At 46.1% G+C, this 12,584-nt stretch overlaps 1 protein-coding gene across 5 annotated transcripts in view; it reads left to right on the top strand.

The window, feature by feature from the left end:
- The window catches only part of ZFYVE28 (zinc finger FYVE-type containing 28), a 145,628-nt gene extending 139,189 nt beyond the window's left edge, over positions 1-6,439 (top strand). For all 5 annotated transcript variants that reach the window (XM_052682004.1, XM_052682002.1, XM_052682003.1 and 2 more), the window contains 2 exons: positions 3,893-3,996; positions 4,184-6,439. In XM_052682004.1, coding sequence (XP_052537964.1) covers positions 3,893-3,996; positions 4,184-4,315 — 236 coding nt within the window. In that variant the 3' untranslated portion in view covers positions 4,316-6,439. The remainder of the gene's footprint in view (positions 1-3,892; positions 3,997-4,183) is intronic.
- Positions 6,440-12,584: the final 6,145 nt, after the last annotated feature.

The following is a 12,584-nucleotide window of genomic DNA, read 5'->3' as shown; positions in this document are numbered from 1 at the left end:
TGTGTCTCAGTGTCACAGTGCACTTGTGCTTTCTGTAAGAGCTCTGTGTCACTTCTGAGCTGTGGCTCTACGGTGTCAGAACTTGGATTTGGATAGTATATGCTCATAGAGAGTTAGGTTCAGTTTTTAATTCTGATCTTTCAGTCTTCAGAGTTGCTGCTGCCAAAATGCACTGAGCTCTCACTGAGGCATGCACTGCAGTGCATCCTGATGCTGCTTCAGTCAGTGCTGCTGATGGATCCAGGTGCAGGCTCTCTTCACCTGCTTTGAGACACAAACGTTACCCTTCTTTTGGTCAGGTTACATATGGCTGCAGCAGTTCTGTAGCAGGCATTTAAGCAAAATAAATTCATGTGGGCTTTTTGACACAGTTTCTAGTGTCTGGATTTTGTCATGATCGTGTTTTTCTTCTTAAAGTTCCTCTGCTTTGGATTTATATCAGATTTTAACTTCTGTAACATAGAATGAACTTTTTTAGCCACTGAAGTTGCAGAGACATGTAAAGGTGAATTCTGAAAACTACAGTATAAAATGAAACAAAAGACCATAAAGTTTCTCACTTTATTGGCTGTCATAATGAAAGACTTCTGAATAGTTTGGAGTTGGAAATGCCGTTTCTCTTTTTCTTGAAATGTCTTCTTTAGTTTTCACACCATTTCATCTCGAGTTGTTTTTTTCCTTTCTCTAAACTTACTCTTCTTCATTAAAATACTCATTTCACTTCTTTTCTCTGCCTTTTTCCTGTACATGCTTTTCATGTTTTCTTCTAAAATTCATTTCTCTACTCTGTCTCGTTAATCCCTTCCCTCCCTCCCTCCTCCTCTTTGATGTTTCTGCCTTGGTCTTTAGCTGTTTCCCAACAGATTTCTTAGCTCTTATTGCCTGATAAAGCAGAGGGCCAATTAGCCCACAAGCGAACCTTTCCTCCAAGCCTGCTGCAAGTCCCTGAAGCACAGGCAGGCAGGGCTTCTGAGACTGGATGCTTCCATCTGCTGCTGTGTGCACAGCAGCAGAGCTCGAAGAAGGACTGTAATGGTAAAAGCCTTTGGGTGCATTGCTGCTGCCCTGCTCCCGGCCTGTCTGTGGGATAATGCTGGAGGTTTAAGCTACTCACACTGAAGCTTCATACCCTCGTGAGGCTGCTCTTCTGAGAATATTTCCAAAACCTGTTCTATAAAAAGCCTGATGACTCAGTCCTTAATGTATATAAGTCAGAATGCTGCTCCCAAGGTTGAGTGAGATAAAGCTTGTGACAGGACCTAGGGATGCGGGCTCCGTCACCACTGGGGCTTGTGTGATCTTTTCCAGCCTCATCTTCCTGTGAGCGCTGGAAGGTCCAGGCTGGGCTTCATTCCTGAGCAAGGGCAGTACCTCAACATGAAGCTTCTGTCTCTATCCAGCATAAAGAGCATTCCATTCTTTATACTGAATGGAAGTCACATGTGGAAGCAAAAGCACAGGGCTGATGACCCCCAGAGGTTCCTATTTCACCATGGCATGAGTGTATGATTTGGGTGAGGCATTTTTGTACTGATTTCTCCCCACACAGAGTGGTGACTGAAAGCAGACAACGCATGCATGGCATTTTAAATGTTACTTGCCTTTACGTAACAAAGTGTTACTATTTGGGGTGTGCTGCAGTGCGGCTGACTTTGGTGCAAGGAATTTGGGCATTAGGAGGGCACTGGAACCCAGAAGCAAAGGGGCACAGTGCTGGTTGCATGGTTCTAAGTGCTTTGGTGTGTGCAAAGTCTCTGTCTGGGGGCAGGTGTCTCAGTCTGCCTAAGAGTTGTGGGTGCCCCATCTCTGGACGTGGCTCAAGGCTGGGTTGGATGGGCCCTGGGCAGCCTGAGCTGATGAGGGTAGCCAGCCCATGGCATTGGTTGGGTCTGGGTGGGCTTTAAAGCTCCTTCCAACCCAAACCATGCTATGACAGTATGTCCTTGGACTGTTCTGCTAGTGCCTTCATTCTGGAGAGGTGAGTTGGCCAAACTGAGACCAGTTTGAAAGTAAAAGGTGTTTCCCTAGTCTGGGAGAACATGCTGCAGGGAGGGTTATATCTTTCTGTACACTGAGTGCCAGTGACATGTCATTTTTAATATTTTTATGTTACGCAGTTATTAAAACAAGGTATTCAGATGAATTCATCTGACAGTCAAGTAATTGTGTAACTATGGATTATGTGACTGTTGTGAGTTTATAAGGTCACTATTTACCAAAAAACTTCTGTTTCTGATATGTCTTCTTTGGCGATTTTCCCTTTTATGTAGCTCTGGGGATAGTTGAATCCATGTAAAGTCACTTAAAACAACTTTTTCACCAGTGCATATCAGGGGCAGCAACAGAACAAAGCAAACAACACAAAACCTGAATTGTCAGCTCCTCCTGATAGGAAAGCTGGTTTCTGCTGATGAGCTCCAGAGTTGCATTAGTTTGATCTGGGAAAAGGAGGAGTTATGGGAGAGGATGCTCCATACTGTCCTGATGCAACCTATACAAAAAGGATCTGTTTTTTATGGTTTTTCCAATGTAAGTGATAGGAAGTTTTCAAAGTCGGCATCACAGACTGATTTCAGGGGTGATTTTCACTGGGTGAGTTATGTGCAGTAGCTGGGCAAGCTGCAGAGAGAAGAGGGAAATCCTTTGGTTTCACTGACATCACTGCTTCGACTTAAGCTGGCAGTGCCACCTCTTCCTGTTGCCGTGGGAAGGGCATGGCTTTTAAAAGGGATTTTGTGACCATACTTCCCCACAAAACTGCTCTGGTGTTCCCAGGGATAAGGTGAAGGCTGTTATGTGCAGTCCTCAAAATCCTTCAGAATCTGAAGTTGTGTTCAGATGTCTTTCTGCCTGTTTTTTTGAACATTTTTCTGCATTGGTACGCTTATCTTTTAATTATCTGTAGTTTTAATTTCACACGTGTTGCTATATGACAAAGACTGGTCAGTTACATTTGGCCGATGGAAATAGTGGAATGAGCTGAATTTTCATGTAATCATCTTCCTTCTTCCTGTAGCCACCGTCCACTTGATCTCCGCATTAAGTGCACCGTATAGTTTGTTGTTTGATTATGTGCTCCTCGGGGCAGGGATTTTGCTTGTCAGCATATAAATCAGCAGTCACTTGGGCCACATACTGTAAATAGTGCTTGGAGGGAAGTTCCAGGTGGGTAAATATGCCCAGCAGTTTGCATTCCACTATGCCCATGGATTCCTTCTGGATAGAACTTGGCTTGCCCTTGATTAGGCTTTTATTAACCTAATTAAGCAATCGGCTCCATCATTTCTACACTCATAATTTTAGTCTCCCAGAGGTCACGTCAGCCTGTCACAGACAGAAGCAGCTCAACAGAAGCAAGCCCAATACTTTCTGCTTTGCTAAAAACAAATCATTTCACTGCTTGGCTTCTGTGAGAGGTTATAGAGCTCCCAGGAAAAATAAACAATCGAGACATGCTGTTAGGGATAATGGTTGAGTTCTTTTTCTGGTGTCTTGCATGTGTGATTTTCAGTATTTGCTTCATTGCTGGTAAGGCAACCAGCCAGAAAGAGTTCTGATAATTTACCAGCAAATAACTGGGCTCTGAGCTGATTATCTGCTTGCCTAATTGTAGGAAGAGCAGCCAGCTTTCCTGTCGCAGTGGCTGAAGGGGCTGGGGATGGTCAGAGCCCTCAGCATGTTTTGCTCATCCTGGAGGTGACCGCCTCAGAGCAGCCCTCCCTGATTCCTCAGCCTACCCACCTGCCTGCTCACACAGTGCTTGGAGAGACCTAGATGAAAGCTGCTGTCTTTATGTTTTTATCCTCCCCGCTCCCTGGAGGACCTGGCAGCCGCATGCTTGGTGCTATTCCCTTTTGATTTATTTCCCCTTCTGTTGCTGTGCTTCTGACAGATCCTCCCGACTGGGTTCCAGATGAAGTCTGCAGTTACTGCACTGCCTGCAAGGCTCCATTCACGGTCATCCGCAGGAAGCACCACTGCAGGAGCTGTGGCAAGGTAATGACTGTCAGATGTAGGGGAACGCACTGAGAGCCACATGCTCACGCCCAAGAATTTCAAGCGATGAGTGTTTGCGTTTGTTGACTGTTCAGCTACGTGGGATGGCTGCTGTGTGTAGGTGAGGTCAGCTTTTCCTCACTCCATTCCCCAAGGAACTCAAGTGCAATCTCCTCTTGTTTTCCAGATCTTCTGTTCCCGCTGCTCCTCCCACTCTGCGCCATTACCTCGTTATGGTCAGATGAAGCCTGTCCGCGTTTGCACTCACTGTTACATGTTCCATGTCACTCCTTTCTACAGTGACAAAGCCGGTATCTGATGTATTAAAGTACTGCTGTGTCCATGGAGTCTGACACGGACCGATGCATTTGAGCTAAGCCAAGAGTTAATGTGAAAGAGGGACCGGGTGAGGGTGTGTAAGCTTTGACATTCGTTGTTATAAATTTTGTACAGACAGTTTTTACTGCATTTTACTAAGCTGCTAAAGGGAAGGATGAAGCGTCTGTAGCTCTAAGGCTGCAGTACAGTCTTCCATAAATTTATAACATTAATGTTACGATGCCATATGCAGAACAAATGCACTGCGTGGAAAGAAATAGGGCTCAGAGAACAGAACAAGTGTTGCTGCTTATCTGTCATGCTAAGCTCAGAGCAGGTGGTTAACTAGTTCCTCACAGCAGAGCAGCCCCAGAGCTTGGACATGGAACGTGCTCACTAACTCCAGCATGGCTGTGGGCATCAGCCCTCTCCCTCCCGTTGCGGTTTAACTTTCCCAGCACTGGGGGTTTTGTACCTATGACAGGATTCATTAAAGCAAAATACTTTGAATCCATTTTCAGTATTTCTAAAAGCAAAACTTTCTTTGAATCACAGGATTCACACTGGAGATCCTGAGGCAATACATTTCTGTCGCCTTTCACTTACTGAGCAGAGTAATAACTCCAAGTTGTCTTCTAAAAATTAAGATTTACGACTCCTAGTTCCATATTGCTTATAATCAGCATCACTTATGCTAAATTCTGGTAACAGAATTATGACAGAGCTTTGATTTCTGTATCAGCACCTAAAACTTAACGAAACAAACTTCAGAGGAAATGATTACCAAATGCATGAATTAATATTGAAATGCATACTTTTGGAAGAGCTTAGCAGCAGAATTCAGTATTGTGACAAATGATTTATCCCATGCAAGTTTTTAACATGATTTTTAAAGGCAAACTTGATATATTGGAAAGGTCCTACAATGGTCAACCAGAGAAGGGTTCGTGTTGTCCATATTTGGCAGAGTAACCATGTAAAATACTGCATACTGCTACTTCACTCATGCTAACAAATTGGAAGTCATTTGTATTTGTTTGAAACACCAGGAATTCATTCCTGTTTGCACTTGGAAAGAAGTAAGATTCACATGGATTCCTGCTATGATCTTGCACAAACTATTACAGTGGGAGCTCCCTGAGCACTGAGTTTCAAAGCCGTCTGGACAAGCTTTGAGTTAGCCACATTAAAAGCAAGGCTCTGTGTGCTGTGGTTACAGAGGAAGGGAGATCAAGAGCTCTTTGCTTATCCCCTTTCCTGACATGCAGTGTTACACGGTGTGTTTCGTGACGATAACTTCAACAAAGAGATGAGGGAAGTTGTTTGCAGTGTCATGCTCAAGAACTCATCATTCCAAGTGACAAAACAAAACTGGCTGGAGTGATTTTCTTTGGTTTTAGTTTACCTTGTGGACATTCCCTTCATTATGTGGTTTTATGTTAAGCATTAATGAGCCATCAAAAGCTATCACAGTTTGGCACTGCTGTCATTTTAAATCAGGTGAAGCAGCTTCACCTGGCTGATGCGTCACACACAAGCTATAAGATGCTGTTTGTAACCAATGCCAGCTGTAATCTGTTATCCTCACCTTATTTATATTTTTCCTGTTTTTTTTCCCCTGAAATTCCTCCAATGGAATCCTCGAGTGGGAGTGTCAGCACTCAGCAGGGCTGCAGCAGTGCGGGGTGGGCGGGCGCGCGGTGCAAGCAATGGTACTTATTCAGGCTTAAATCTCAGGCTTCACATTGCAATGATTATTGCAGTTTTATTTTTAGAAAGAAAAAAAACCAACAAATTTAATGCTTCTTTTATAGGATAAAAATACAAAAACTTCAGTTGTGTAATAAATATGCACAAAAAGTTGCTTCTGTGAGAACAAAAATCTTATTTAATGGACTGGATATTTATTCAAGCTTGTTTTTATTTTGTAAATGCTGTAATTCAGAATCATTTCCATAAATATGATATTTAAAGATCTCAGACACTATAGTTTCTTATGTAAATACAGACTCCTATTTCTCTTACTGAAAAGCACAATGACTATATCAATACTAATATACATTTGCCTCAAGGAAGACTTTCATCTTGTAATCTCTTCAGATAATTAAAATGTCAGGACTTTCTACTTCCCTGTGCTGGATTGCGCTTTCATTTCTGGGTCTGTTGGTGTGCAGTGACAGCTGCCAGACTGTCGAGGAAACTGTCCTTAATTATTTCTCACTTTGCCCACTTTGCAAATACCATGAAGGAAAAGAGCTGATGCAGAGGGATGGCAGTGCCAGCACCAGCTTGTCCACCTGCCTGATGGAACTGCACTGGGTTTGGGATTCTTCTCTTTTCCCATAGGATTCAGTGTGAGGCTTTGGGATGCCACTTCCCTGCAGAAATGTTACAGCTCTGTATTGTTGGGATGTTTGCTTCAGTGCTGCTACAGCAGGAAAAATGAACGGGATGTCTGCACGCAGGCTTAGGATTGCAGTTGAATTAATGTGCATATATTTATGGACAAATAATGCTTTATAAATAAGTGAAGCGTAGAGCTTCCTCAAAGGAAATTCATGAAATTCATGTTGCTGCAGTACTTGTCAGAAGAAAAGGCCCCACACTGTGTTGCACTGTGGTTTTCCCTTCCTGTTGGGGTGCTACATAGGCAGAGATACAAGGTAAGGTGTGAGCGACGTGGCCACCATTCACCTGCTGGCTGCTCTGGCCATGAGAGGAGCTTTGGCAGAGAGTCTCTGCTTTGTGTGGGAGATGAAGGACTGAAGAGGTCACAAGGCAGTACAGGGAGGAGGGAGCTGGGGGAAGCGATGTGTGAGGGAAACAACCTCTCAGCTTTGGCTGATCTGGAAGGAGAAGGATCAGAGCTGGGGTGTGTGCACAGTGGGGAACACAAAGCCTTGGCTGTAGGAGTGGAGGGGGCAGAGGACGCGGCCATAGGGATTCAGAACACAGCCCCACCGCGCCTGTTCCTGGAGCTGGAGGAAAGCAGCAGCGCTCTCAGTGCCTCGTCCCCAGCTGAACCCGCTGTCGGTTTATGCAAAGTCAAAGCTGCTGGTGCTGCATCCTCCCGTTGCCATGGTAACCCCGATAGCATCTCATCAGCAGGCACCAGGACTGCAGCGCTCCATCCCCGCACAGGCTGCAGCTTTCTGCTTCGTCAGAGGGATTGCGATGGCTCCAGCATCCTCATTTGTGCTAGAGATCACAGTGCTTGCTGTCAACCTTTTTCTGATAGTAACACCTTACTGAAATGTATTGTGCTGTATTTATTATGCTTGTCTGGAAGAGCTCTCCTCAATGGGCACACTTTAGAGTATTTTAGGATCCTTCAGCATTTTCCCTTCTTCACCCTTCCCCCATGCTGCCATCCACCTTCTCTTTCCTGCTGCATGGGAATCGGCCTTGCAGCAAAGAGCAGAGGCTGCACTTAACAGCTCAGCAGCTTTTAGCTCTGTGGCTTCCCCCCAGGTTCCAGACACGGGCTCATTTCAAACCTCTAATTGGTGTTGTTGGCCCTGCAAGAACATCCCCTTCTTGAGTCCTTCCTGTTGTCTCGCAGTGCCCCTTGGCTTTGAAGAAGGAGAGGGACAGGTCTTTGGTCTGAAGTTTTAATAGCTGTTGGGGTGATAGATGTTATAGAGGTTGTGATTTTGTATCTGGCTTTCTCTTCCATGGTCTCAAACCAAGAAATGGCAAAGCATTGAGCTGGAAGGATGAAGCGAACACTTGTTACAGTAAATCTGGAAATGCGGAGGTAATGTTTTAATGAAATAATTGGTCTGAAAACAGGCTGTAACTGCAGGTACGGGGGCCACACGTGCACAGAACAAACCAGGCAATTAGTGCTTCATGAGCTCATTTCTTGTGCTCGCTAACCATGAAAGCTCTGAAGTCTGAGGTGTGGGCTCAGATGTTCCCTTCTGTTTCACTCAGCTGTATGGCGTTGAGTTGTTGCTTTCTGCATGGTATTTTTCTGCACACCACCACCACAAGGTTGCTGTTTGGGATCTGACTGAGCTGGTCAGCAGGAAAGACCATGGAATGCACCCATGGCTGCCAGGACCTGGGGCTGCTGCCATCCCCTCCTTCCTGCAGGCTGGTGAGAAGTACAGAGATTTTATTTCCTGTGCATAACCATTGCCAAGCATTTATACCACCTGAGCAAGCACTAAGCCAGTGTGTTGTTTCACAAAGTCTTATTTACATATTTTTACCGTTTTCCATAGTGCTTTACAGGGCAATGAAATGTTACTGCCACAACTTTTTTATTCTCCGAATTAATAATAAAAAAGGAAAGAAAGAAAACTGCAGTAGGGAGGGTGTTTGAGGTGACTACTTTCTAGGCAATATTTCAGCAGCGCCCAGCTTTCAGGCTCTACCTGGAATTAGGCTGTGATATTGCTGAGCTTGTCAGCATGGGGGAAGATGCTTTGAAGAAGTAGCCTTGAGCAGAGTTAGTGCTGAGAAGTGCTGTGAGGACCTCCCACAGGGCATGCTATGCCTGGAGAGCTGCAGGTGCCCCAGCCCACTGTGGGGCGTTGGAATTGGATGCGCTGCAAGGTCCCTTCCACCCCAAACTGTTCTGTGATTGGAAGACAAGGTGTGTGAGGGGCAGCTGCAGCCCTTCGTTTTGTACAGCCCAGAGAGAGGGGGCTGACCAGAAGCTTCGTGGCAGATGACTAGTAATAGAATGAGACATAATGGCCTTAATAAGTTGCACCTGGAGAGGTTCAAGTTGGTTATTAGGGAAAATTTATTCTCTGAAAGAGTAATTAGTATGGGCTGTCCATGGAGGTGGTTGAAATATTGCCCCTGGAGGTGTTCAAGAAACATATAGATGTAGTGCTGAGGGACATGTTAGTGGGCATGGGGAGGACAGGTCAACGGGTTGGATTAGATGACCTTACAGGTGTTTCCAACCTTAATGATTTCATGACCCGGCAGGCTGAGAGAGCTGGGGCTCTTCAGCCTGCAGAAGCCTCTGGAGCTACATTATAGCAGCCTTCCAGTACCTGAAGAGTGCCTACAGGAAAGCTGGGGAAAGACTTTTTATAAGGGCAGGTAGTGACAGGATAAGGGGAGATGTCCTTAAACTGGAAGAGAGTAGATTTAGACCAGATATTAGAAAGAAATTCTTTACTGTGAGGATGATGAGGCGCTGGTACAGGTTGTCCAGGGAGGCTGTGGATGCCCTCCCCTTAGAGGAGTTCAAGGCCAGGCTGGATGGGGCTGTGAACAACCTGGTCTAGAGGGAGGTGCCCCTCTGCTACAGGAACTAGATCTACTTACAGGTCCCTTCCAACCCAAACCATTCTATGGTTCTATGATTTTTCAGCACCTTCTCTTCCCATGCCACCCTGGGAATGGTCCTGTGCCAGGGCTGGTGTCATACTGGTATATGGCTGCAGACAGCAGGGAAGAAATACGTAACACAGATCAAACACAGTGGAGGAGGAAGCTGGGAAAAGTGTGCTGCTGTCTGAGAATCCAGGGTCTAAAAGAAGGGAGGGAAAGTCTGGAACTGCAAAGCTCTCACTGTGTGCAGTTGCCATCGGCAGGAAAGCAGGGAGGATAACCCTGCTGGGGAGCAGGGCATAGATTAAAGCAGCTACACCTGCCCAAACATTACTGTGACACATAGAAGAAGACACACAAATGCCATACCTCAGTCTTCTCAGTACACTGTAAGACTGAGATGGTGAAGTTCCCAGGCTCTGATGCTTAAACTTTGAAGCTTAGCCTTTCCCCACAGCCTGAGTTCCTCTTTCCTGAAAAGGCCCCTTTTACTCTGTGCCTGTCACTGGGACTCTTCTCTAGAGATGTGAGAAAGAATGTGTGTAGAAAACATCTAAGCCACTCCATATAAATAGGTGCCTGTGGTGGCTTTGGTTTTCAGCTCTAAAATGTCAGTTTCTCCTTAAAAGGGTTGGTGTGCCATAGGCTCCGTGCTCTTTGACAGGCTGCCCTCATCCTAAAAGCAGACTCTGGCTTTCGTTTGATTTGTTAAAAATCTCCAGTCCTGCTGAACACTTCAAGCACAGGTCAAGGTCAACTTCCGAAGAATCAATTCTGCTTTCATTTCCATTGCCTCCTTGGGGCTTGTGGGGGCAGCTCTGTCTCAGTTGTTGTGCCCTGACATCCTGAGAATGCTCAGCACATGAGGGGATATAGCAGTGGCTCTCTGGTGCAAATATAAGCACCTGAGGAAATTTGGAATATGTTCCTGGTGACTGCACTGGGAATAAAGAGCAATGCGGTGCTGCAGGATGTCAGCAGCACTGCAGTGTAGGAGCTGCAGTCTGGGGGTCGCAGCACTGATATCTTCTCTGGCTAAGTGTAGCACAGAACGAGCGGTTTGTTTTGCTCAGATGGTAACAATGCAATTAATTACATTTGGAAGTGACTGACTGCCTGTGTGCTTGGAGGAGCATCTCAGCCACGTCTGTGCATCCTATGTTGCATAACCACAAGGAAGACATCTCCTATCTGCCTGCCTCTCTGATTGTTCTCTTCCCATGCCCCTGTCCCACAGTGCTGGACCTGACGTCCTGCTGCTCTCACCTTACTCCCAGCAGCCAGCTGGATTTATTCCTGCTTTTTTTTTATTTTTATTTTTTTCCTGTTCTTTTCTTTTTTTCGTGCCAAGCCTTTTGGCCTAATCATAGTTTCTCCTCTTTTAATGGACCAGCATCTCTGGTGGCAATAGGCAGTGCTCTCACAGCACTCCTGCTCTACCTGCTGACACAGCACTGCACTGTGCAATTGCACTTTTAGGTCAAGAGCTCAGACATCGCATGGGAACTGATGGTGAGCACTGAGTGCTCCTGCTCAGCTTAGCACACAGTGGCATTGCTCCAACACAAAGCACAACATTTGGGTGAGTTGCAGGTGGTTTAGTCCTCCCAAAGCTTTCCCATCACAGATGTTATCAGAGGTCCCACTGATCTCAGGGGGCTCTCAAGAGCCTGGCACAAGCATGGCAGTGGGATAAAAGCAGCAAATCTCATTGCAACTTCCAACCCCCCCGGCACAATTCTCATCCCCTCTCCCATCCCTGCTGCCACCGTCCTGGCACCAGTGTCCTCTCTGGGGCTGGAAATGGCTGGTTGTCCCTATAAATAGCAGCTGGTGACGGAGCGTGGAACAGCAGCACGGCAGTGCGGAGCTGGTGTGACACCATGTGGCAGCCACAGAGGTTGTTGAGATTGAAAGGGAAAAAAAAAAGAAAAAAAGGCTTTTCGTGGCCTCCTGTGCTGCTTGTTTGTTAATTGGTGTTGGCAAGAGCTCACAAACCAGAGAGCTGAGCTGGGAGCAGAGCCAGACTGCTCCACAGCCCCAGTCCCACACTGAAAGACCTTGGTCCATCCCCTTTGCTTGGAAGTCTCCCCGTGCCCCGACTTACAGCCTCCCTGTGGGTTTGCAAACTTGAAGAATGGTTTTTTTTCGTTTTTTTTTCCTACAGAGATGACTTCTCATTGCCAAGAAGGTTTTAATAACTCACCATGAAATTTATAGCGTTTAAATTTAAACCACACGTGGGAAAGCTTAGCTGTAACAGTTTAATCCAATTTAACCTTGAGCGATCCGTTCTGCAGCGCTCCGGCAGACAGTTCGCACCGCACGTGGAATGGCTCTGTGGCATGGCAGGCTGCGGCTGTCCCACCAGGCCAGCGTCCTTCCTATGGGCAGAGGAACAGGGCTGCACAGCTATGTTCCCTTGACCAGACGTCAGGTGTTTTCACCTTTCTGCTGTGCTCTCCATGTGAAATATCAAGTACCTGTCATAGGTTGCAACCAGGGCATACCCAGCAGGAGGCTGAGGTGAGCTTAGTGCTTATGTTTTCCTCTCGGCCTTAAGTATACTTTTTCCAAACCCCAGTCCCGTGCAGTCCCAACCTTTCCTATTCCCACCACTGAGCAAGGCACATTACATGGTGGAGTCCCTGGAGGTGTTCAAGAACCATGTAGATGTGGCACTGAGGGACGTGTTTAGTGGACGTGGTGGGATGGCTTGGGGTTGGATGAGATGATGTTAGAGGTCTTCTTCAACCTTAATGATTCTATGACTCCCCAGGGAAGACATCCCTGATACCCTTCCAGGAGAGGAGGTGGGAAAGTCTTATTGCCAAGTAAATGCCATAGGATAGGAATACATGTTGAGATACATTGCAGCACAAAGAAAAGAGCTGGGCTGCTTCTGGGCACTTCTGAACACTTAATGATGCTTAAACAGTATTTTAAGTGTCCCTTGGCAGCCAGCATAGCAC

Source organism: Tympanuchus pallidicinctus, unplaced genomic scaffold (genome assembly GCF_026119805.1).
Source record: "Tympanuchus pallidicinctus isolate F22 unplaced genomic scaffold, pur_lepc_1.0 scaffold2, whole genome shotgun sequence".
NCBI classification, from domain to species: Eukaryota; Metazoa; Chordata; class Aves; order Galliformes; family Phasianidae; genus Tympanuchus; species Tympanuchus pallidicinctus.
The sequence above is the reverse complement of the archived record's forward strand: the minus strand, read 5'-3'. Positions and strand labels throughout refer to the sequence as shown.